General features: G+C 47.8%; 1 protein-coding gene across 2 annotated transcripts in view; it reads right to left on the bottom strand.

The window, feature by feature from the left end:
- TCERG1L (transcription elongation regulator 1 like) overlaps positions 1-13,253 on the bottom strand; it is a 195,256-nt gene extending 182,003 nt beyond the window's left edge. The window contains exons 1-3 of one of the 2 annotated variants that reach the window (XM_078434991.2): positions 12,716-13,253; positions 10,460-10,606; positions 9,524-9,704 (exon numbers count right to left, since the gene is read on the bottom strand). In XM_078434991.2, the coding sequence (XP_078291117.2) occupies positions 9,524-9,704; positions 10,460-10,606; positions 12,716-13,090 (703 nt within the window). In that variant the 5' untranslated portion in view covers positions 13,091-13,253. The remainder of the gene's footprint in view (positions 1-9,523; positions 9,705-10,459; positions 10,607-12,715) is intronic. The other variant, XM_078434990.2, reaches the window with a different exon arrangement.
- Positions 13,254-22,049: the final 8,796 nt, after the last annotated feature.

Below are 22,049 nucleotides of genomic sequence, written 5' to 3'. Positions count from 1 at the left end.
CTTCCAGTACGACGTTGAATAAGAGTGGTGACAATGGACATCTTTGTCCTGTTTCTGATCTTAAAGAGAAAACTTTCAACCTTTCACTGTTGAGTACAATGACACCCGAGGGCTGGTCACATAGGCCTTTATTATGTTGAGGTATGTTCCTTCTGTACTCAGTTTGTTGAGGGTTTTGTTTTTTTTTTTATCATGAAAGGATATCGTATTTTATCAAATGCTTTTTCTGCATCTATTAAGAGGAGTATATGATTTTCATCTGTCAGTCTCTTAATGTGATGCATATTTATTGATTTGCAGGTGTTGAACCATCCCTACATCCCGGGATGGATCCCACCTGATCATGGCGTCTGCTCCTTTTAATGTGTTGAATTCAATTTGCTAATATTTTCTTGAGAATTTCTTTTTTTAATATAGGCATTTTAATGCAATAAATTTCTGTCCATACTCTGCTTTAGCTATGTCCCACAAGAATTTTTAAAATTGACTTTCATTTACATTCAATTCTAAATATTTTTAAATTTCCTCCATCACTTCCTCTTTCCTCTTTACATCTTTCCTCTTTCCTCTTTCCTCATCACTTCCTCTTTCCTCTTTACATCACCTGGCAGTTTCTCATTTAATTTCTAGATACCTGGAAATTTTCTGGACTTTTTTTTCCCCTGCTACTGATTTCTAAATTAATCATATTATGGCAAGAGAACAGATGATATACATCTTTAACTATTTAAGGTTTGTTGACTTGTTTTCTGGTCAGGAATATGATTTATATTGGTGAATCACACAAAAACCATGCACGCTGATCTTGTTAAGCAGAGTGTTCCATAAATGTCGATTTGATCTGGCGGATGGTCCTGTGTGAGGTCTCTACGTCTGTACCGGTATTTCGCCTTCTCACTCCGTGAATTCCTGAGAGATGAGTGCCGCAGTCTCCAGCTACTATTGGTCTACTTCTTTGTTCAATCCCTCCTCGTTTCATGTATGCTGATGTTCTCTCACTGGATGCAGGCGCGTTTAATATTTATTTTTCGGAGAGAGACGGACAGACAGAATGGGAGCAAGGAAGGGGCAGAGAGAGGGCGAGACACAGAACTTGAAGCAGGCTCCGGGCTGTCAGCACAGAGCCTAACGTGGGGCTTGAACCCATAAACCATGAGATCATGGCCTGAGCCAAAGTCGGAGGTTCAACCGACTGAGCCCCCCAGGCGCCCCACATGGAGACACGTTTAGAGTTGTCATGCCTTCTTGGTATGTTTTTAAGGATGTTTTATTAGTGACATAATGTCCTTTTTCATCCCTGGTAATACTTCCTGCCCTGAATTCCAATCTGCCCAATATTAATGCAGGCACGCCAGCCTTCTTCTGATTGGTGCCTGCATGCTGTGTATTTCCTATAGTCTCGCTTTTATCTACTCTATGTGTTTATTTTTAAAATGACTTCCTTATGGACATCACATACTTGAGGATGAATACTGCCTTTCAATTTGGGAGCTGATACTTCTGTATTTAAATCTAGCACATTGTAGTTACTGTTTTTTTTAACATTTGTTCCATCTGTACTTTGATCCGTTTCTTCCTATTTCTGCCTGCTTTTGTGTTATTTGTTATGATTCTAATTTTATCTCCACTATTGTTTTATTAGTGACAACCTTTTCAATAATTTGTGAGTGCTCCCTTCATGCTTTATAATATGCATTTACTTCACCAGAGTTTGCCTTCAAATAATAATATAACCCTTGATGTGTGGTGTGATAGACTTACAGCTCTACACCTCCAATTTCTCCCTTCCCTTCTTTGTGGTCGCCGACATATATTTGATTTTATATATGCCATCTACATATATTATATCACTACTGCTCATCCTTTACACAGTTAGCAACTAAGAGCAATTAAGAAGAAGGACAATATACATTACCTTACTGTATTTAATCTCTAGGATTCTTATTTCTTTTTGCACATGCTAGCTTCTCCCTGCTATCATATTACTTCTGCCTGATATGCTTCTTTATATTTCTTGAACTAACTACAGGTTTACTGACAATGAATTCTCTTCAGCTTTACTTTGTTTGGGAAAATATTTATTTCACCTTGTTTTTGAGAACTGTTTTATCTTGGTAAAAAGGTCTTGAAGGCAGATTTTTTTACATTTTATTTATTTATTTTGAGAGAGCGAGAGAGCAACAGCACAGGAAGGACAGAGAGAGAGAAGCCCAAGCAGGCTCCGTGCTGCCAGCACACAGCCCAAGTCACGGTTTGAACTCACGAACTGTGAGATCATGGCCTGGGCTGAAGCCAGGAGTTGGACACTTAGCCAACTGAGCCACCCAGGCGCCCCTTGAGAAGAGATTTTTTATCTTGGTCCTTTTCCGATGTCATTTTGTGCCTTCTGGCTTATATAGGTCCTGACAGTAAGACTACAATTTTAATCTTTGTTTCTGTGTAATGTGCCTTTTTTCTTTATTTGTCTTCAAGATTTGATTTTAATCTTTGAACCAGAAGTTTTAAAGTGATTTGTCTAGTTTTCAGTCGTGGAGTTTGCTGAGTCTCTCGGAGCCATGCTTTGACAATTTCCCTAATTTTTTAAATCATGTTTGGTCATTATTTCTTCAAATAATTTTTTTTTTTTTTTTTGCCATGGTTTCTCTCCTCCTCCTCAGAGTTCAGTGAATACATGTGTTAAACCATTTGTTATAATGTCAAACCTCTATCATTTCACTCGTTTTCTCTTTGCGTTACCATTTCAGTAATTTCCATCAATGTGTCTATACATTGGCTCATTCTTTCCTCGGACGCAATCATATCTAGTCATGAACCCACCAAAGTAGTCTTCGTTTCTTATAACATGCTTTTTTTCCCCTAGTATTTCAGGTTGATGTTGTTGTTGTTTTTATTTTCCATACCTGTGATGAAATTCTCCATCTGTTCATGTCCTCCTTTTCCATAAACGCGTGAAGATATGAATCACAGTAACTCAAAGTCCCCGTCTGAAAGCGCCAACATCTGCGGCATCCGAGGCTCTGGTTCTGTCGCTTGCTTTATCTCTTGACGATAGTCTAGCATCTCTTGCTTTGTTTGTGTGTGTTGTGACTTTTTAATTGAACGCCACACATCGTGGATAGAAAACAGAGAGTGGGGCAAATAGGATTTACTCCTAGAAGTGGGCACGCCCTCTCTTCTGAGAAGCTGCTAGTGAATGAGGCACGTCCGCGTATTCGGGGGCTGACCTGGATTTGGATTTTGTTGCCGCAGTTGCCTTCAGTGTCCCATAGGCTTCAAAGCCCTTTAACGATGCCTTTTGCTGAGGATAAGCTCTGGGGTATCTGACAGACTTTCCTAATATCTGAGCACCCGCCCCCTCAATTTTCAGCCATCCTCATATTCCTGCCCCACAGAAGGGTCCCTCTCCAGGTCTTACCCTGGTAAGTGGCAGACGGCTGTCACCCTCACTCATCTGTGCTAGGCTGGGCAGGAGCCCTGGTCCAGTCTCAGATGCAGATAACGTTATCTGGGCTTCAAGTATGAGAGTTTTCTAGTGTTTCTGCTGCTTTGAACAAAGTTGAAGGATTTTAAAAGAGTTTGTACCTTCGTACTCACATCTCTCATTTCTCGTCTCCCTAGTTACACACAACACAATCTGAGGTAGTCTATTCAAATCACTGTTATTATTGTAATTCCTTCTCTAGGAAGAATATTGCTTGGACTTTTTCACTCGTTCCTGTAACCAAATTAACAAGTATTCTGTACGATTGACAGATGGTTGATAGTTTAGATGTTTTGAAGCCTAACTAATCCCACTCTTGGTTCTTGCCTTAGATTAATTTCTCAGTTAGTAGAAGATATTAAAGAGAGACTATACATTTTTATGACAAAATTTTCCCAAACTTCTCATATTCTATAGAAGAATTCTGAAGTAGGTAGTACTGTCATGGTTTGGAAATCAGAGGAAACAGAGGATCAAGTCTGCCTTTCAAAATCTTACTGGTAATTGCTTGAGAAGAGAGGATCAGTATTGACACATTCCGAATCACCATATAAAACACACGTGAACAAAGTCAAAACACAAATAGCACAGCAAGAGAGTAAAAAGAGAGTAAAAGAAAGGAATTACAGAGAACAAACTGATGGCTACCAGAGAGGAAGAGGGTAGGAAGACGGGTGAAGTGGCTGATGGGGATTAAGGAGTGCACTTGTCCTGATGAGCACTGGGTGATGTATGGAAATGCTGGACCACTATATTGTACCCCTGAAACTAACATCAGTTAACACCGTATGTTAACTAACTAAAATTAAAATAAAAACTTAAAAAATTATTTTAAAAAAGGAATCACAAAATACCATTAGAAACAGGATACAATAATATGGCAGAAGAAATATAAAAATAGGAAATCAACTCTAAATATGCTGAGCTACATCTCTAAAAGGCAAAGGCAGAGGTTGTGCCTTTAAATGATTAACCTGAGCTTAAAACAAACGAACGAGGCAACACTGACAGGAAAGAGGAAGCCGTGCCGTGGGATAGTTGTCCAGGTAGGACAGAGGCAGGATTCACTTCCGACAAAGTCGAACTTGAGGTGAAAACTTGCTGCAACAAAGCTGATCGTGGCTTACTCGAGAACGTCTTTTCCCTGCTTACGCATATGACTTTCCCGTTGGACATACGTTTCTTCAATCACAAACTTTTTGCTCATGATTCTCTAAAGCTTCCCCAACAACCAATCCATCTAATACTGGAGGATGATGTGAAGCTGTGTCCACTCCTGTGTTAAGTGGTGCCCCTACCATGCATAAAATTTATCAGGAAATAGCGAGAAAGATATCCGGCCCGGCCACGGGTAATACTTGAGCCGCACTCCCTTTCCTATGGAGGTCAAATAAAAATAGACGTGCCGTTTGCTTTCTACTTTACACATCACTCTCTCTAGCTATTCTCATCTTTTTTGTTGTCCCAGATACATACGCTCGAGACTTTTCCTGCGTTGTCATCTGTCATTACGTGCAGAATTGGTTCTTCTCTTTATTGATTTTAACGGCCAGAGTTCAAAATTTCCCTGTATTATCTCCTCATCTCTTCAAACTATCTTCCCCACGACTTTGCACCTTGACCAGCTCCCTTTCAATCTCATCTTTCGCTGCTTTTTTCATAAAACTTTTTTTTTCCTACTGAGGTAAACCAAAAGTTGATTTACCCAACATATTTACAAGTTCCTGTGCAAGAACCTCTTCCTAGGTTTGTTTCTCTTCCTCATCTGGTGAGTAAATAAAACTTTCATGAAGCAGAGTTCCGCACTTCAGCTTCCATTTTCTCTCCCTCTCTCCCTGGTCATCTCTGACCAGGCGTTGTTGGGGGATTTTCCCAAGGGAGGGAGGCCGTGCTGGTGGCAAGCCGCCTCTCCTCCCCAGCAGTCCTGCCCTGAATCACTTTCTGATGTCTGGGAATGAGCGAGTCCTGGCTCGTTTCTCAGTGCAACCCATTCACACTTTAATTAGGGATAATTCCTTAAAAAGCCGCTAAATTATTCATCAGAGACTTAAGTTTCTAGTACAGCTGTAACTCTGCATATTTTTAAACGCTGGGATTTACTTTTCAATGAGAAAACTCTCTGTCTTCTCTGTGTCTGTTCTGCTTCACTGTGCTGAAGGGACCACGGGTCCTCAGCCAAGGAAGGATGGAAAATTCCGCAGCACTCTGTGAACAGCAGCGGCTTCCTCACAACAGAACCAGAGGGATAATGGGGCCCGTCTGCTGATCCCAGATCCAAGCCCACTTACCGCCCATCCCTTCTCCCCCTACCTGCCTCTGTGGTGTCGCCACACCCAGCTGCTTATAATGACCGGATGCAACATTTCCCGTGTGTTTGTGTCTGGGGACATTCCACTCCCTTTCTTTGGAATCCCATTCCCCTCTTCCTGCCCCGTTAAAGTTCTGCCACGTCTTGCTCTTGTGTTTCCGGTGGCGTCACCCTCCTGGGGGCCTTTCCTGACAATCCCCCTCCTAAGATCTCCTCGAAGGTCTGCAGCCAGCATACATGATCCGTGTGGTGTAACTTTATCTGCCAACTTGCCTAAGCCCCACTGGAGCATGATCTCCCTCGTGGCGCCTCGCACGGCCCTGGCTCAGGCGCCACCCCTGCGGGGGGGCGGGGGGAGGGGTGCACAGTGACAGCCTACCTGATGAAAGAAGGCGGGAATAGGATATTAACTACCCGCTTCCATGATTAAAACTGGTCAGTGGGCTTTTTTTCAGACCTGCATATGATGGCAGACCATCACTATTCTGGTCAACATGAGGGAGACTGGTATGTATCGAAATAAAGTTAAGTCCTTTATAATATTTACTAGACTTCTGAAGACTTACCCAAATCCGAAGTTGTGCTAATATTACATGAGACCCTGTTGCTGTGCAGTTCATTCTTTTTTTAAAAATTTTTTTGATGTTTATTTATTTTTGAGAGAGAGAGAGACAGAGACAGAGACAGAGACAGAGACAGAGTGCGAGTCGGGGAGGGGAAGAGAGAGGGAGACACAGAGTCCGCAGCAGGCTCCAGGCTCCCAGCTGTCAGCACAGAGCCAGATGTGGGGCTTGAACCCACGAACCGTGAGATCATGACCTGAGCTGAGACTGACTGAGCCCCCCAGGCACCCCAATTCCTAACCAACAGTACATCTGGGGGGTGCAATATTAATAGGAGTCTCAGGGATCACCTACCCACACCAACACCTCTACCTGTTTCGACCTCTAATTCAGTTCGACAAACAACACGCTTACTCAAACAGCCGCATTCTAGCGTCACATCACGTGGGCTCACGGTATGCTCTGACCGTGCCCCACACACAGCACAACGCTGCGTACAAATCATTACTTCGAAAACAATTATTATGCAGAAATTGCTATGCATCCAAGAAAGGAAAATGAGCTTCCCTCGGTAGGCCTGTTCAAAATGAGGGGGACTGACTCATTCTTCTGGTTCTTTTGGAGTTCTAACAGTGCTTCTTTGATTAATTGAAAAGAGATCAATAAAATAGATCTATGATGGAAGGCCATTTACTTATGAATATAACAATTTATAACAAGACCGATCAATTTAAAATATCAATTATGTAACATATTTATAGATGATACATTAATATACCACATATAGTTTTATATCTAAAATATGTAACTATAGGGGCGCCTGGGTGGCGCAGTCGGTTAAGCGTCCGACTTCAGCCAGGTCACGATCTCGCGGTCCGTGAGTTCGAGCCCCGCATCAGGCTCTGGGCTGATGGCTTGGAGCCTGTTTCCGATTCTGTGTCTCCCTCTCTCTCTGCCCCTCCCCCGTTCATGCTCTGTCTCTCTCTGTCCCAAAAAAAAAAAAAAATAAAAAATAAAAAAAAAAATAAATAAATAAATAAATAAATATGTAACTATATAATAACAAATTAATATAATATTTAAATGTATCAATTTATAACAAGATATAAAATTTCATAGCAATTTTAATAATCACTTTTAATTATACATCCGAAACTTGACATGGAAAATGTTTCATAAAGTTTTATTTTCTTATTAACTAGGGTGCTCCTGACACGATGCATTTTTTCAGTTGACCTGGAGCTGACCTGCCCCGCCTCGCCCAGTTACTGGCACCCCTTCCCAGTTCCTCTGTTAGGCAGTTAGTAACATATAAACAAACCCCTAAATGTGCTCTTTGGACACAAGACATTTAACACATACTTTCCAGAACAGCGATCCCTAAAAATTCTGAAATTTATCAAAACATCAAGTTTTTCACAGAGTTCAGCAACTCCCCTCTCAAAACACATGCATTTAACTGTTATAAAATTCTCTATGAAGGCAGACAAATATTCCCCCAGAAGACAGCAAAAGTGTAAGTGCTATATTATTATGGTTTATAAGTAAAAAGAAAAAAAACAGGGAAAAATGAAAGCAGAGATTTGACAGACGGGAAACCAAGTCAGAATGGTTATTCTATTATCCACCATGTTAGTAAGAAATATTACTTTCTTTTGTTCTTTAAGATAGATTAGCCAGAAGGCAAAGGTAAAACTAACACAAATATGCTGGGAAGAAAGTGTGACATGTTTCCCAAACAATAAACGATCTCCATATGAAAGAAAAGCGGCCGTCAGCTTCTTCAACTGGATATTTCACACATTCATAGTAGGGGTTTCCTAAGAGGACTAGGTCTACTGAAAAATGTCTCTCTGATATTCAAGGATAGCACTCAAGCCAGTTAAAGTCACAGAATCTTGATATACGACGTGCTATCTGATCATCTTTTATGGTCATTAAATTAAATAGGAAACAGGATCATCTCAGCGTAAAGTGTTTATAAATGTATGTATGATACTCATTCAGATTTTAATAACTCAGTAATGCATAATTACAAGGACAGAAGGGATGATTCAGTCAAGAATCATTAAAGCCTGTGAAAAACACTAATAGTTGAGTTGTTCTTCCTGATTTATTACTAAACAAGATCTATACCAAGTTAGAATACATAAGATAGGCAAAGAGAGAAGAAAATAAATACGTCTCCTAAACCAGCACTGCGTTATCCACAGGAACATGTCCTTATTACTAAATTTTAGAGACACATATTGAGAAAAGCTTGGTAGGTAGGAAATTACAGGGAGATAATGTAATTCTGAAGTCATAAAATATTCCATAATGGAAGGCGTTGCAAGATAATCTTGGCATGGACAACATTTGCCTTTATAATATGATCTACGTTAAGGTGATTTTAAAAATCAATTTAAAAATTCATAAGATGATTTTATTCCCCTGTTGCTATATAGGGTTATTATACAATCCTTCATCCAGAAATTGTTTCATGGAAGTCTGTTCCAGGACAAATGTTCTTTCAGGCCACCAGACTCCAAAGATAGAACAAAATCCATCTTCCAAACGGTATATTTTTACAGGCCAGTCCCAATATCACCCCCAACGTGCAGGCAAAATTCATAAACATCCTGCATGTGCCCCTGCCCCTAGATCAGGGAGCTTGCTACACGCACCTCAGTCTGCATGGCAACACGTGTTTAACGGGTTCGATTAGCGCTCCTATCAAGAGCTATCGGCAGAAGATTTGGTCCTATTCTAAAATTTGAGCGCCAAAAATATATGATTCTGTGCAAATCCCCTCTACCATATCTTCATCTTAAAAACAGATTCCATAGTCTAAAAATGCAGTAAATGGGATACCTAACACTCAGCTTCTTCATAAAAAGGAATCACGCTCAAGAAAAACTCTATAACTTGAAGTAACCATTTGTTTAAAACGACAAATATGGTTTTCATACCTAAAATTAACATGACTAAAGCAAACATATATATGTATATATATTTGCTGTATAAAAGTATGTATGTATGTATGTATGTATATATATATATATATACATATGTATATGTGTGTATATATATATATATATATACATACACTATATATACATATACACATACACACACACACACATATATATATGTGTGTGTGTGTGTGTGTACAGGGCACCGGGCACCAACCTGGTATCGGCTGAGGCGCCAGCACCAGTGTGGGAAGAGGCCTGGAGGCAGGAGCTGGTCTGGACAGAGACATCGCCACTTGATTCGCCAACAAGTGAGGCTTTTCGTGCCCATGGAACAACCTTGATTCCTCAGGATATATCCACGTTGAGTCCAGAGCAAAGGAATTGTTAAAAAAGATCTGTCCAAAAATAAAGCAAGCATAACATTTAAGACAAGACACACGATAAAAGCTAAACAGTACTATAAAATATTTCTCTTTCCTAACATTGATCGAATATTGGAGATTCTGTAAGTGGGCACTCTGTAAAAGCATCATTCTAAAATCTAAAGATCCACGAGGCTCTGATACCAGTCACCTTCTGGATAAAATCTCCTGGGCTGGTCTTCAACTACTGACTTCGTCACTTCACCCTGGCAGCCAGCTTACAGATTGAAGAATCAGCCCACTGAGGTCAATAGTCTGTCCTAGAGCAGCCACCGTATCAGCTGCATTCAGTTTTCCGAGTAAACAAAGTGTGGCCATTAGGTTCGGATTCAAAAGCCAAGATTGAGCATCGGAAAGATGGACACTCAAAGCAGTAACAGCAAGAAAACCCCGCTTTCAGAATTTATACTTAAATTATATAATGTTTAAGGCTAGATTTCGATCAACGGTTATAGATTCAAAAACTGAAAACTTTTAGAAGTAGATTCTGATTGGAAGTAGAAATCTCATTGTTCTATGGAATCCACATTTTTAAGTTAAAACAAAAGGAACCCCACCCCCCCACCTCTGCTGGTGCTTTCGAACAAACTGATTTTACTCTGAAAAGGTTTCTCTCTAGACCTACATATTACAATCAGAAAATGCACACTGTTTTCTGCTGTTGTGGTGAGACCCAACAAATTAATAATTAAAGGTCCCCTTATCTAATTAAACTGCTTGCATTTTACCTTACAATTAGGTATCCTTTTGTCTATCCAACTTTTCCCAACAGGAGGAGGAAGAGCGGCTGGGCAGACATGTGGGAAAATGGGCACCAGCTCCACAGTGGAAGAAGGGGTCTGTCCTATGGACGGAGAATGGCCACCAAACAGCCACTGAAAGCCAAGAGAAGAGAAGGGAGTGCTCATTAGCCTAAATAGATCAACTAGGTCGTACCACAAGATACCGGGGGAAATGCTTTTGAAAAAGAATTTAAAAATGTATGCATTTGACTAGGAGAGAAATTCCCTCCTTCAACAGTGGAGGAAAACTGTAAATGTTCACAAAATTTTAAAAATTTAAAAGTTTTCCTATTTGAATCATCACAACGCATCACCAACATTGCATTCTTCCATACCGAGAAAGAATTTCCAAGCACAAAACCGTAAGAATGTGGTAAGAAATGGGTTTCTGCCTTGAGATAATGAGAAACCACAGTGTAAAGTCGAAATGCTGGGCATTCCTCTTACAATTCTTGAATTCTTTTCATAAGCAAGCAGGGAGTTATATTTTATGATAATCTTTTCAACACAACATGTTGTATTATGCTTATCATTTAAAAAGCCAACACAACTAATATTTTCAAAATAAAATCAGCTAAGGGGTTAAGATTCAAAGTTTCCCAAGGTTCACAAATGCAAATACATTCCAAGGCAAAGAAAAGGTAAGTGAGGTTATCACATAACCGAAGATCCCAGTGCACAGAATAAAATAGCAAACACTGAAAGGGGGCAGACAATTTAGGAGACAGTCTCCCTAATCCAAATAACTGAATCTTCATCAGTGGAGAACCAGTAAGATCACTGCTCAATGGTACGGAACGTTTCGATATCTATTTGTTTTAAGATCATAAAAGCGTTTTTTATTTTCCTGTTATGGGAAAATATTCTTCTGGTTCTAAAATACTGTTATTTAACAGAAAACATGTAGCACGAAAATATTTAGAAGATAAGAGTTTTGGATTTTTCTTTTTAAATTTACACACACACACACACACACACACACACAAATGCAGTGTTCTATACAGAAGAAAAAAAAAATCGTAGTTCCTTGACATTATACACCTCTAGTGGTAGCACTCTGATATAACAACCCCTTCAAAACATGGAAAAAGCTACCAACGTTTTATTCAATAAAACCCAATATGAACTGCATCACACATCAAAATGTGATATCCAGCACCGCATATGTGATGTATCATTAAGTCTAAAGAGCAAATTAGGAGGAGTTTAATAATATCTTTTAGAAAAGGCCACAAGATAATATTGGAATTAAATTAATTAAATGATGTATTCTAACACACCACTCATTTGAATATGCTAATGAAGGCAATCTTTGGAATAAAATACATGTTATTCCCTGATTTAAATGCATCTGCATAGTTAGATAGCAAACAATGGGTCTTGCCAAAAGCAGGCTGCCTTGCTCTGTTGCACCATTCATCAAAGGCACAGTCACTTTTTCTTTTTAATTCCAGGCTTTCGACCCCAAACTCTTCTAAAGTGCATTACGGCATTAGCTAATCTGGCGGACTCAGGCTGACCAAGGTGGGAGGGGAAATCGCCCGTAATATTTCCCAATATTAAAGGCAGGATTTCCTTGCCGGCTTCCATTGGTTTGAATTCTCTCAAGCATTGTCCTGAGTCTATTTTCAAAAAAAAAAAAAAAAAAAAAAAAACCCACCCAGATCAGAATCAGAAATAGCTATTGATTCCCAGCCTGCTTTTCAAGTCTGGCAGAGACTGTAAAAGTATTAACTTCTCTGCGATAAGTCAGCCCCGGCTCGCGGCCGCCGCGGCGGAGACTTCCGCACCGCGCTCTGGACAGCGACCCCGGCCCGGGCGAAAGTTGCGGCCAGGGCGGCCCAACTTGGCCTTGGGGTGCGGGGTCCGGAGCGCTCGGCCCACACAGCCCGGCGCCACCGGCCGCGGGACCTGCCGGGAGGCAGCGCGGGCCGTCGAAGCATGAACTTTGTCGCCGAGGCATGGCTGCCAGGCTGCGCCCTGATGGCTCGGGAAGCCGAGGACCACCGGGGGCGGGGAAAGGGCGCGCGAGCCGCAGGGCCAGGGGCCGCCCCCCCCCACCCCCCCGCCGGGGCCAGGCGCGGGCCGCGCCCGGGGGGGGGGGGCGAGGTGGGGCGAGGTGGGGCGGGGGTGGGGCCCAGCCGGCGACCCCGGGGCCGGGGTCGGGGCCGGGGCCGGGGCCGGGGGCCGCGGACACGTTACCTGCCCGTGCAGCAAGGGGTAGTGGAGCGCGGCGGCGGCGGCGGCGGCGGCGGCGGCGGCGGCGTGGTCTGGCGCAGAGGGCAGCGGCAGCAGCGGCGGCAGCAGGGGCTCGCCGGGGGCCGGCCAGCCGGGCGGCCCCGGGAGCAGCGGGGCGGCGGGGGGCTGCGCCGCGGCCAGCAGCACGGGCGGGGGCGCGACCCCGGCGCCCAGCCGGAGCAGCCCGGCCGCGCCGGGCACCATCCATACCCAGGGCGGCGGCGGCGGCGGCGGCGGGTCTGCGTTCATCGGCCAGAGGAGAGGCTGCCGCCGCCGGGGCTGCTGCTGCTGCTGCTGCTGCTGCCGCCGCCGCCGCGGGAGCCTGGCGCCCACCAGCATCCTGCATCCCCGCGCGGGCGGCGGCGGCGGGGGCGGCGGGGGCGGCGGGCGCCCGAGGTGCGGGCCGGCGGCGGCGCGGGCTCCGGAGCCAACTCACTTGGTTCCGCGGCGCGGCCGCTCGCTCCGCCCCTGCCCCGCGCGGGGAGCCCCTCCTCCCGCCCGCCGCCCGCCCCCTCCGAGCGCGGCCGCCCTCGCCGCCGCCGCCGCCGCCCCCGGGGCCCCGGCCGGGCCCGTGCGCCGCCCCCCCCCAGTCCCCCGCCCCTACTCGAGGCTGCGGCCGCCCGCGCCCCTGGACCCCCAGCGGCGGCGCGGGCGGAGGCGGCGGGGCGGGGTGTGGGGGGGTGGCGCGGGCGCGCGGACCCGGGTCCCGCGGATCGCGCCCCCGGCTCCCGTGCGGCGCGGGAGGCCGCCGAGTGGCGCGGACGGTGCGCACGGAGGGGCCCCGAGCTCGGCCGGGCCCGGGAGCGGAATCCACGCGCGGCGGGCAGCGGAGGCCAAGGCGGCGGCGGTGGAGCCGGGCGGGGCTGGGGGCGCGAGCAGGCACCGCGCCAGCCGCCCTCTGCCCGGATTAAGCGGGGCCGGGGTCTCGGGTCTCAGGGCTCCCAGGGGGTGCCGGTCGCGGGCCCGACGCCCCGCAGGCATCCATCCTCACTGGGGGCGAGTAGATTTATCTCTCGGGAGAATCTTCCCAACATTTCCCTGAGTCCCCAGCAGGTCCTCTGCCCCGGCGGCCTGTGCCCCACGCCCCACTAGCTCCGTTGCGACGCAGCAGGCGGGTCGCCTCCGGGCCTTTGCACAGGTTGGCCCCGCGGTCGGACCGTGAACTGGTCCTGGATTCCCCCAGGCACAGGATTGTGCCTTCACCCACCGCAGGCGGCTTCTGCCGAGCACCCTGAGCTGCCTGGGGCTGAGGACGGATCCCTCCTCCCAGGACCCTCGCTCAGCCCGGGGCACAGCCTGAGCCCGCACAGCCGGCAGGTACAGCGCCGGTCACACGCAGTCACCGCCAGGCGGCGCGTCGCAGCCGCTCGGGCCCACCTCCTGCTGCAGACCCTGGTCCCTCGGAGCGCCATCAGCATCACCTCCGTGTGCTCCTGGCCCCAAACAGCGGCTCGGACACCTAGCCCAGCCCTGGGAGACTCGTGTGCTAATAAATCGCTTAGGTCGCTAAGCCAGCAAAGCCCACCAGCAGCGAGCAGAGCCCGGGCTTCTGTGCAGCATTTGATGAAGGGGCTTCCGGCCGCCTAAAGCGGAAAGGGGGGCGGGCTTGGGATGCACGCATCCAAGAGCTTGTCTGGAAAGCTCACCCTGACCTAGAGGGACAGCATGCGCCCACCCACCCACACCCACGGACACAGTTGAGACCCCCTCGGACCGCATTATCTCATCACCTCTGAACTGGTGGCCACATCCCCCCCAGGGAAGGTAGACCACCAGGGCGCCTTCAACTTGCTTCTGGCCTTGTGTGCTCGTCCTAATTTGCCTAATTTCCTCCTGGCCTGGCACGATTTCTGGTAGATCCGGGCATATGCTAATTTACATAGCTGGCATCCCCCTACTTCCCTCCATGCAAACCAGCTTTCAATTAGCAAGTTTAGCTTTCTCTTTGATGCGAAAGTACTGGCAAGATTTTGGGTTTTTTCTCACCTAAAATCAGAAAGCTCTGCAGATTAGAGTCTGTTACTATTCAGCTTAAGCCCTTAATTCATGTGCATATATTTGTACGTGCATACACACGTGATCTTGACGGCCACAGCCAGACTAGGCTTTTCGGGGCGGGCGTCTTTAGGCGGGCTAACGTGGACCTCTTAAGGGTCCTGCTTGAACAGGAGTTTTCGTCCCTTCTTCCTCACCGGGGGACTGGAGACCGGGGACCACTCGTGGCAATGTCCAGCTCGTTTGCTTCTGCGTGAACACAGGGCTACGCACACTGACCCCCTGCCCCTGGGAAGGCAGGGTCGAGCCACCATCCCAGGCGCTTCGGCAAGCACTTGGGGAGGACTCTCGCCCCATCCCTACACAGCACTGTCCTTGGAGCGGTTCTACTGAAGGCAGCTTTTGTCACCTGCTGATATTTATTCCCTCCCCGGGGATTCCAGTGCCCTGAGTGCAGGTGCCTTGGGCAACCACTTGGCTCTGAATGACAGCTAGAAAATCCCAAGTAACTGTTCACTCACATAAGCTCAAAGCAGTCCAAACTCTTTTGTCGTTTCCTGCCATGGGCTTAACTGTACCCGGTTATTACAACGCTTTGAATTCTTTCCTGTACCGTGCTCGATTCTGGCGACAGCGTAGATGCAGAGTGGTTTCCACTAATGCATTAACGGATATGATGGGGGACCCGGGAGACGGGCTTATCTCCCACTTCTGGCTCTTGTCCCACTCAGCCTCATCCCAGGGTCTCCCCCCTACACCCCACTCAGCCCGGGAACAACCCTAAACCCTCCGAGACAGTAGAAGCTCTCCTCACAGACACTCTAATCCCAGCGGGATTTAAAGGACTCTCTTCCAGCCGGAAGCCCTGTTCTCCTTGAGGACCAGAAATCAAGGAGCTGCCCATCCGCAGGTGGAGGCTCTGTGCCAGGTAGATACTGTACTACTGGTAAGCAGGTCTGCTTGCCCGGCAGTGCCCCTGGGGGAGGGGGGGGGCGCCCTGGGCGGGGCACATGGCTGGCACCCCACAAATTCAGGTCGGTTGTCTCAGTGAGACATTTTCTTTATAAAGACTTTTATACACAACTAGTGTCAAGGTCTCCTGACCAATAAAAACAGCCTTAAGTCCACCCGTGTTATTCAGGGAAAACCAGCAGAAATTTCTAGCTGAGACCGACAGGGAAGAGGAGATCCACACCATGAGAAAACATGTCAGTTATTGACATATGCTAACGAGTTCTGGATTGTTTCTCACCTTTCAGGAAAAAATAATGTTGAGGGTTAGGGAGAGATCAATGAAATAAGATTTTGCAGGCTCTAAAAGGTTTTTCTTTTTATTCCAAGTTATTTGGTTCTGTTTTCCTAAATAAAAAGTAATAGAATCTGAAGAATGGGAAAGAGAAAGATGCTCCCTTCCAGACCTTCAGAGTTAAAACAAGCCCCCGGAGCAGGGGAGGAAGGTGGAGCGGGAGGCGTCCCCCCCAGCAGCGCCCCGCCCACCCGCCCACACTGCCAGAACATGGTCACAGAGCAAACACAGATGCCACCTCGTCCTCCCCTGCTGAACACTCACCAACTGTGGCATGACGAGGTCCTGGACAAGAGCCAGGAAGGCCGCCACAGCAGGGGCAACAGCTGAAAACGTGGTGCCTGACTCAGTGCCGGGTCAGAAGAAGAAGCTTCCGGGTAAAGCGCTGGTGGACGTGGGAGACGGTGCAGCTGAGCATCTCTCCTGGAGGTGAGGACTTCGGGGGTGACCAGCGGCGAGGAGAAGGCGGCCCCAAGCAGGACGACTCAGAAGCCCCTGTGGGAAATCGGGGAAGATGCACCGTGTCACAACTGGAAACGCACTCGGGAGTTCGGGGGCAAAGTCGTGGATGGGGTGCGGGGCTTGGATCAGCCCGGGAGCTGAGGGTGACAGCTGTCGGCGTCCCTGGGGGCAGGGATGGGGGTGGGCTCACCCCAGCTGATGACGTGTCTTGGGTATACATCACACGGAACGCATCCTATGATATCGCATCTCACACTGAGTTGCATTTTCTAACAAAATAGTTTTGATTCACCTTGTGCTGTATATGATTTAAATCTTATTTTTCACCCAACTTCATAGCGTGAGCATTCCTCCACATTATTAAAAATTCCCAGAGGAGCCCACTTATCAATAGCGGATGATTCGGAGTTAAGGTGCCCTAATGGGAATTTGGTAGCCGACACAACTCTGCCTGTGTTTCATTTTGTAGTTACAAAACTCTGTCTATCTGTCTGTCTGTCTATCTATCTATCTAATCTGTCTATCTAGCTAATCTGTCTATCTGTCATCTATCTATCTAATCTATGTATCTGTGTATCTATCTATCTATCTATCTATCTGTCTATCTAATCTATGTGTCTATCTATCTGTCATCTATCTATCTGTCTGTCTGTCTATCTAATCTGTCTGTCATCTATCTAATCTGTCTATGTATCTATGTATCTATCTGTCTGTCTGTCTATCTATCTATCTAATCTGTCTATCTATCTAATCTGTCTATCTGTCATCTATCTATCTAATCTATGTATCTGTGTATCTATCTATCTATCTATCTATCTATCTGTCTATCTAATCTATGTGTCTATCTATCTGTCATCTATCTATCTGTCTGTCTGTCTATCTAATCCGTCTGTCATCTATCTAATCTGTCTATGTATCTATGTATCTATCTGTCTGTCTGTCTATCTATCTATCTAATCTGTCTATCTATCTAATCTGTCTATCTGTCATCTATCTATCTAATCTATGTATCTGTGTATCTATCTATCTATCTATCTGTCTATCTAATCTATGTGTCTATCTATCTGTCATCTATCTATCTGTCTGTCTGTCTATCTAATCCGTCTGTCATCTATCTAATCTGTCTATGTATCTATGTATCTATCTGTCTGTCTGTCTATCTATCTATCTAATCTGTCTATCTATCTAATCTGTCTATCTGTCATCTATCTATCTAATCTATGTATCTGTGTATCTATCTATCTATCTATCTATCTGTCTATCTAATCTATGTGTCTATCTATCTGTCATCTATCTATCTGTCTGTCTGTCTATCTAATCCGTCTGTCATCTATCTAATCTGTCTATGTATCTATGTATCTATCCGTCTGTGTGTCTATCTATCTAATCTGCCTGTCTACGTACCTACCTACCTCCCTATGTATCTAATCCACCTGTCTACCTGTCTATCCCTCCATCTGTCCATTCACCCATGACACACGTAAAGCGTTCCAAATAATGGAGGGTGTAGAGGCGTGTGGAACAGAGCGAGGCCGCTGTGAAACCAGAGCCCTAGGCGGTTTCTCCCTGGATTCTCAGGGCAACTTGGGAACCATGCTCCTCTCCCCGTGCGCCCAGCCTCCACCCTGCCCGGAGGCACGTCCCCAGGTCCACACTGATACTGGGTCATGGCACCTCTTGGCTCACCACGTGCACCTCTTGGGTCAGCTCAGCTGAAAGTCCAGGGATGGCAGAGACCAAATGTCCTTCTCTTTCCTGTCCCCCAGCACCCAGCGAACGGAAGGTCTGTGCGGGAAGCTCCACTGAGCCCCCGCCGGACCAGGAGACAGATCTGTCACCTGACCGAGTCCCAGCCAACAGACAGTGACACAGCCGGGGCTTTGCGGGTTGTTTCCAAGGAGAGGGGCTGGGACCCAGCCAGGCCATCTGCCAAGCCACATGCCAGGTGTGTCCACCCAGAGGGGCGGCTTCCTGAGATCCACAGCGGGGCAGCCTGGGCGCTGGGCTCCAGAGAATGACAGAGAGAGACGGCTGTGCCTCATGAAGTGACAGCACCAAACACTCGCGCGTAAAAAGCAGAAGGCCCTGGGCAGGGGGTACAGGAGGTCCTACGTGCTCTGAGAGCACTCATTCCTTGCTTTCTGCTCTTTAGACAAGGATGACCTGAGAAGTCAGGGAGGTCAGGGACAGGGGGACGGGGGGCACCCCCAAGACAGGCTCCGGCAGTGCTGGGTGTGGGGGGGGTCTGTCTTAATGCCCTCGCAGCTCCCGGCCCCTCCCTGTGCCTTTTACTGTCCCACCACTGCCCGGCAGCCCCAGCTGCTGGGTGGGGGGTTGGGGGTCTACAGTCTCAGAGCCTGGGTTACCCGGCCCTTACGATGAGGAGGGAGGAGACACACAGCGCAATGAATTCGCACAAGCCCGACGATTTATCTGCCTCGTTGTTGGCACACATCTGGCGGCATGATTTGTGGGTTTTGGAGACTCGAAATGGTTTGCGCTCTCACTACGAAGCCCGACCAGACAACGAGAGAGCGCCGTGATGCATGCTAAGCAGGCCCAAATTTCCCATTCCGACGCAAACGTTTACACTTAGGTGTGCTTTTATTTTGTTCTGTCAAAACACATTGACCTCATGCCAGACGAAGCCTCCGTGTTAACCCGGTTCCAATCTGCCCGGCGTGAAGTGCTCTTTCCCCAGATTTCTTAACTAGGTCGGAGAAGGGGGTGGGGACTCCCAGCATCCACGTCCCTATGGAGAGGCACATTTGACCACCACTCCGCTTAATTGCCCTGTGGCCTTGCCACATGCTGACCTGTAAGAGGGGCCACGATTCGAAAACCTGTTGGAACATTTCTGCTGATTGGAAATAACTCAGGAGGAGAAGCGGTGTGGTCTGAACCGGGAAGAACGTAGAGTGTCGAGTGTGTTTTTCACACAATCTGACTGTTTCGGGGCATAACCAGTAGCACGAGGTAACGGGAGGTCAAGGGGAAGCCTGCCACGCCACCTCCAAGCAGGTGAGAGGCTTTGGCAATAACGCACCAAAGGCGTGTCGTTCCTCTTTGCAGGCTAATCAGCTTCCTCTGTACACGGGGCGCACTTTGCAGATTCCAGCCAGGTTCAAATTATTTTTTTTACTGTGAAATTTATTGTCGAATTGGTTTCCACACAACACCCAGGGCTCATCCCGACAGGTGCCCTCCTCAAAGCCCATCACCCACTTTCCCCTCCCTCCCGCCCCCCCCATCAACCCTCAGTTTGTTCTCAGTTTTTAAGAGTCTCATATGGTTTGCCTCCCTCCCTCTCTAACTTTTTTTTTCCCTTCCCTCCCCCCCCCCCCCCCACCAATGGTCTTCTGTCAAGTTTCTCAGGATCCACATAGGAGTGAAAACATATGGTATCTGTCTTTCTCTGCCTGACTTATCCCACTTAGCGTAACACTCTCCAGTCGCATCCACGTTGCTACAAAAGGCCATATTTCATTCTTTCTCATTGCCAAGTAGTAGTCCATTGTGTATATAAACCACATCTTCTTTATCCATTCATCAGTTGATGGGCACAAACCCCCCAGCACAGGATCTGGATTCACAGCATAACCCAGAGCACATTTCTTTAGAGGCACGGGACAAGATTCCCGGGGAGCGGATGGTCTGCACCGCTCCTGGTGGCTCAGCACCTATCTGCCAACACGGGCCCGAGCTGACCGGAATTCTGAAGCCCCACAGCCCTCGCTCCCCCCAGCAGCATCCAAGCTGCCCGGATGCAGGGGCCATCATGCCGGCCATCACGCGGGCTTCTGTGTGCCCTGGCTGTGAACGTGGGGGTCCAGCCCGCGGTCAAGCTGCACGCCGAGCTCCGAGCACAAAACCTAAGGGCGGAAGTGGGTCAGGCTGAGCTGTCTGTCCGTCCTCAGCCTCTGTGCCTGATTCCACTCTTCCCTTCTCTTCGGAAGCATCTGGGCCCCGCAGCCTCTCTGCACAAATGTTTGGTTTTATCCAGCACCTCCCACTCCCGAGAAATGGCAGGTCTGAACTCAGCGACCATAATCCTCCAAATCCAAATTCTCCCTTCTCGATGATAAATCACATTTCAACCGAAAAAAAATCGAGGATACGACTAAACGTGCTCTCTGCACCATTGATTGTCTTAATATTTTTCACCTTGATAAAATATTCTTAGGGCAAGAAAAAAAAATAGAAGTTCATAGAAGATCATCTGTTTTTTCTTCCCTGAACCATTAAATTAAGTAATTCTCTGCATTCAGCAAATTCTGCCACTTAACCTTTTCTCTGACTCCTCCAACTCATTAATAAATATATCGAAATATACTTGCTTTGGGACTAATCTCTGGGGCACCCGACTTCTGACCTTCTTTCCACGTTCAGAGTTGGACAGGGCAGAAGTTTGGAGTATTTAAAGAGCTAAGTGGTAAAGTAGAGGCACAAACATGGAAGTCCCGGGCCCCGAGGGTGAAGTTTTCACAGGGCGCTGGTGGAGGGACAGCAGGGCCACCGTGCTGCTGAAAAGCTGCCCCGTGAGCTCCTGGGGCTGCCACCGTGCCAGCCTTCACGTGAGACATCCACAAGGGGCTGGGGGCAGGCGGCCCACGGCTCCCCCTTCAAGTCCCCTCAGCAGGTCATAAAGATCCTGTGGCTCCCAGTGTCCCCCTGGCCAAGGCCCTGACACAGCTGGACCTCAGGTGTCCGCGTGGGAGACGGGTTTGGATGGAGTCAGCAGTCTCCAGCAGTGTTTGTGCGTGTGTCTGCGGGGCCCTGTGACTTGGGACAAGTTCTGCCACCTGCCCAGACTCAGGTTCCCCAGACAGAAGCCAAAAGTAGGTCGCACAACTTGGCAAGGCTCCCGTGGAGGCACAGCGAGCAAATGCTCACGGGGATGTTTGCCGGGGGTTGATAAAGTCCCCGGGTTTCACTGTTGTTCCCTGTGCAACGGCACAGGCACAGCTCCTCAGCTCCTTTGGCGACACCGTGTCCCCACTGCCCGGAACGATGCCTGGACCACGGTGGCTCAGGGAGAAAACATCCACATCTTCGTCCGTCCCAGAATACCGCGGACGGAGGCTTGTGCAGGAAAACTCTCTCCTCAAGGCTGCGGGAGGCAGGTCTGGTGCCGGGACGTCCTGCTTCCTGGCTGGCAGACAGCTGTGACCTCACATGGCAGACAGCAGAAGGAAGCGAGTTCTCCTGGAACTCTTACAGGGACACCAAGCCCCTCACGGGCTCGTGACCTCAGCAAACCAAAGCCCTCCCGAATGCCTGATCCCCGAATACCACCACACTGCGGGGTAGGATTCCAGCACATGAATTTGGGAGGGGCGGGGACAGACATTCAGACCGTAACAGCACGCATACAGAAAACCCCCTAAACTCCATTCCAGAATAAACAAGACCTGCCGGGAGCCCGGGGGAGGCCGGTATTGTCAGAGGGACTCTGTCCAGAGCCTCTCTGGACTCCCAGCAGCAAAGCTGGCTGAGAGATTCACCCACCCCGAGCCCCCGGACTCGGGACGCCCC

The sequence above is a fragment of the Panthera onca genome, chromosome D2, assembly GCF_046562875.1.
Source record: "Panthera onca isolate mPanOnc1 chromosome D2, mPanOnc1 haplotype 2, whole genome shotgun sequence".
NCBI lineage: Eukaryota > Metazoa > Chordata > Mammalia > Carnivora > Felidae > Panthera > Panthera onca.
The sequence above is the reverse complement of the archived record's forward strand: the minus strand, read 5'-3'. Positions and strand labels throughout refer to the sequence as shown.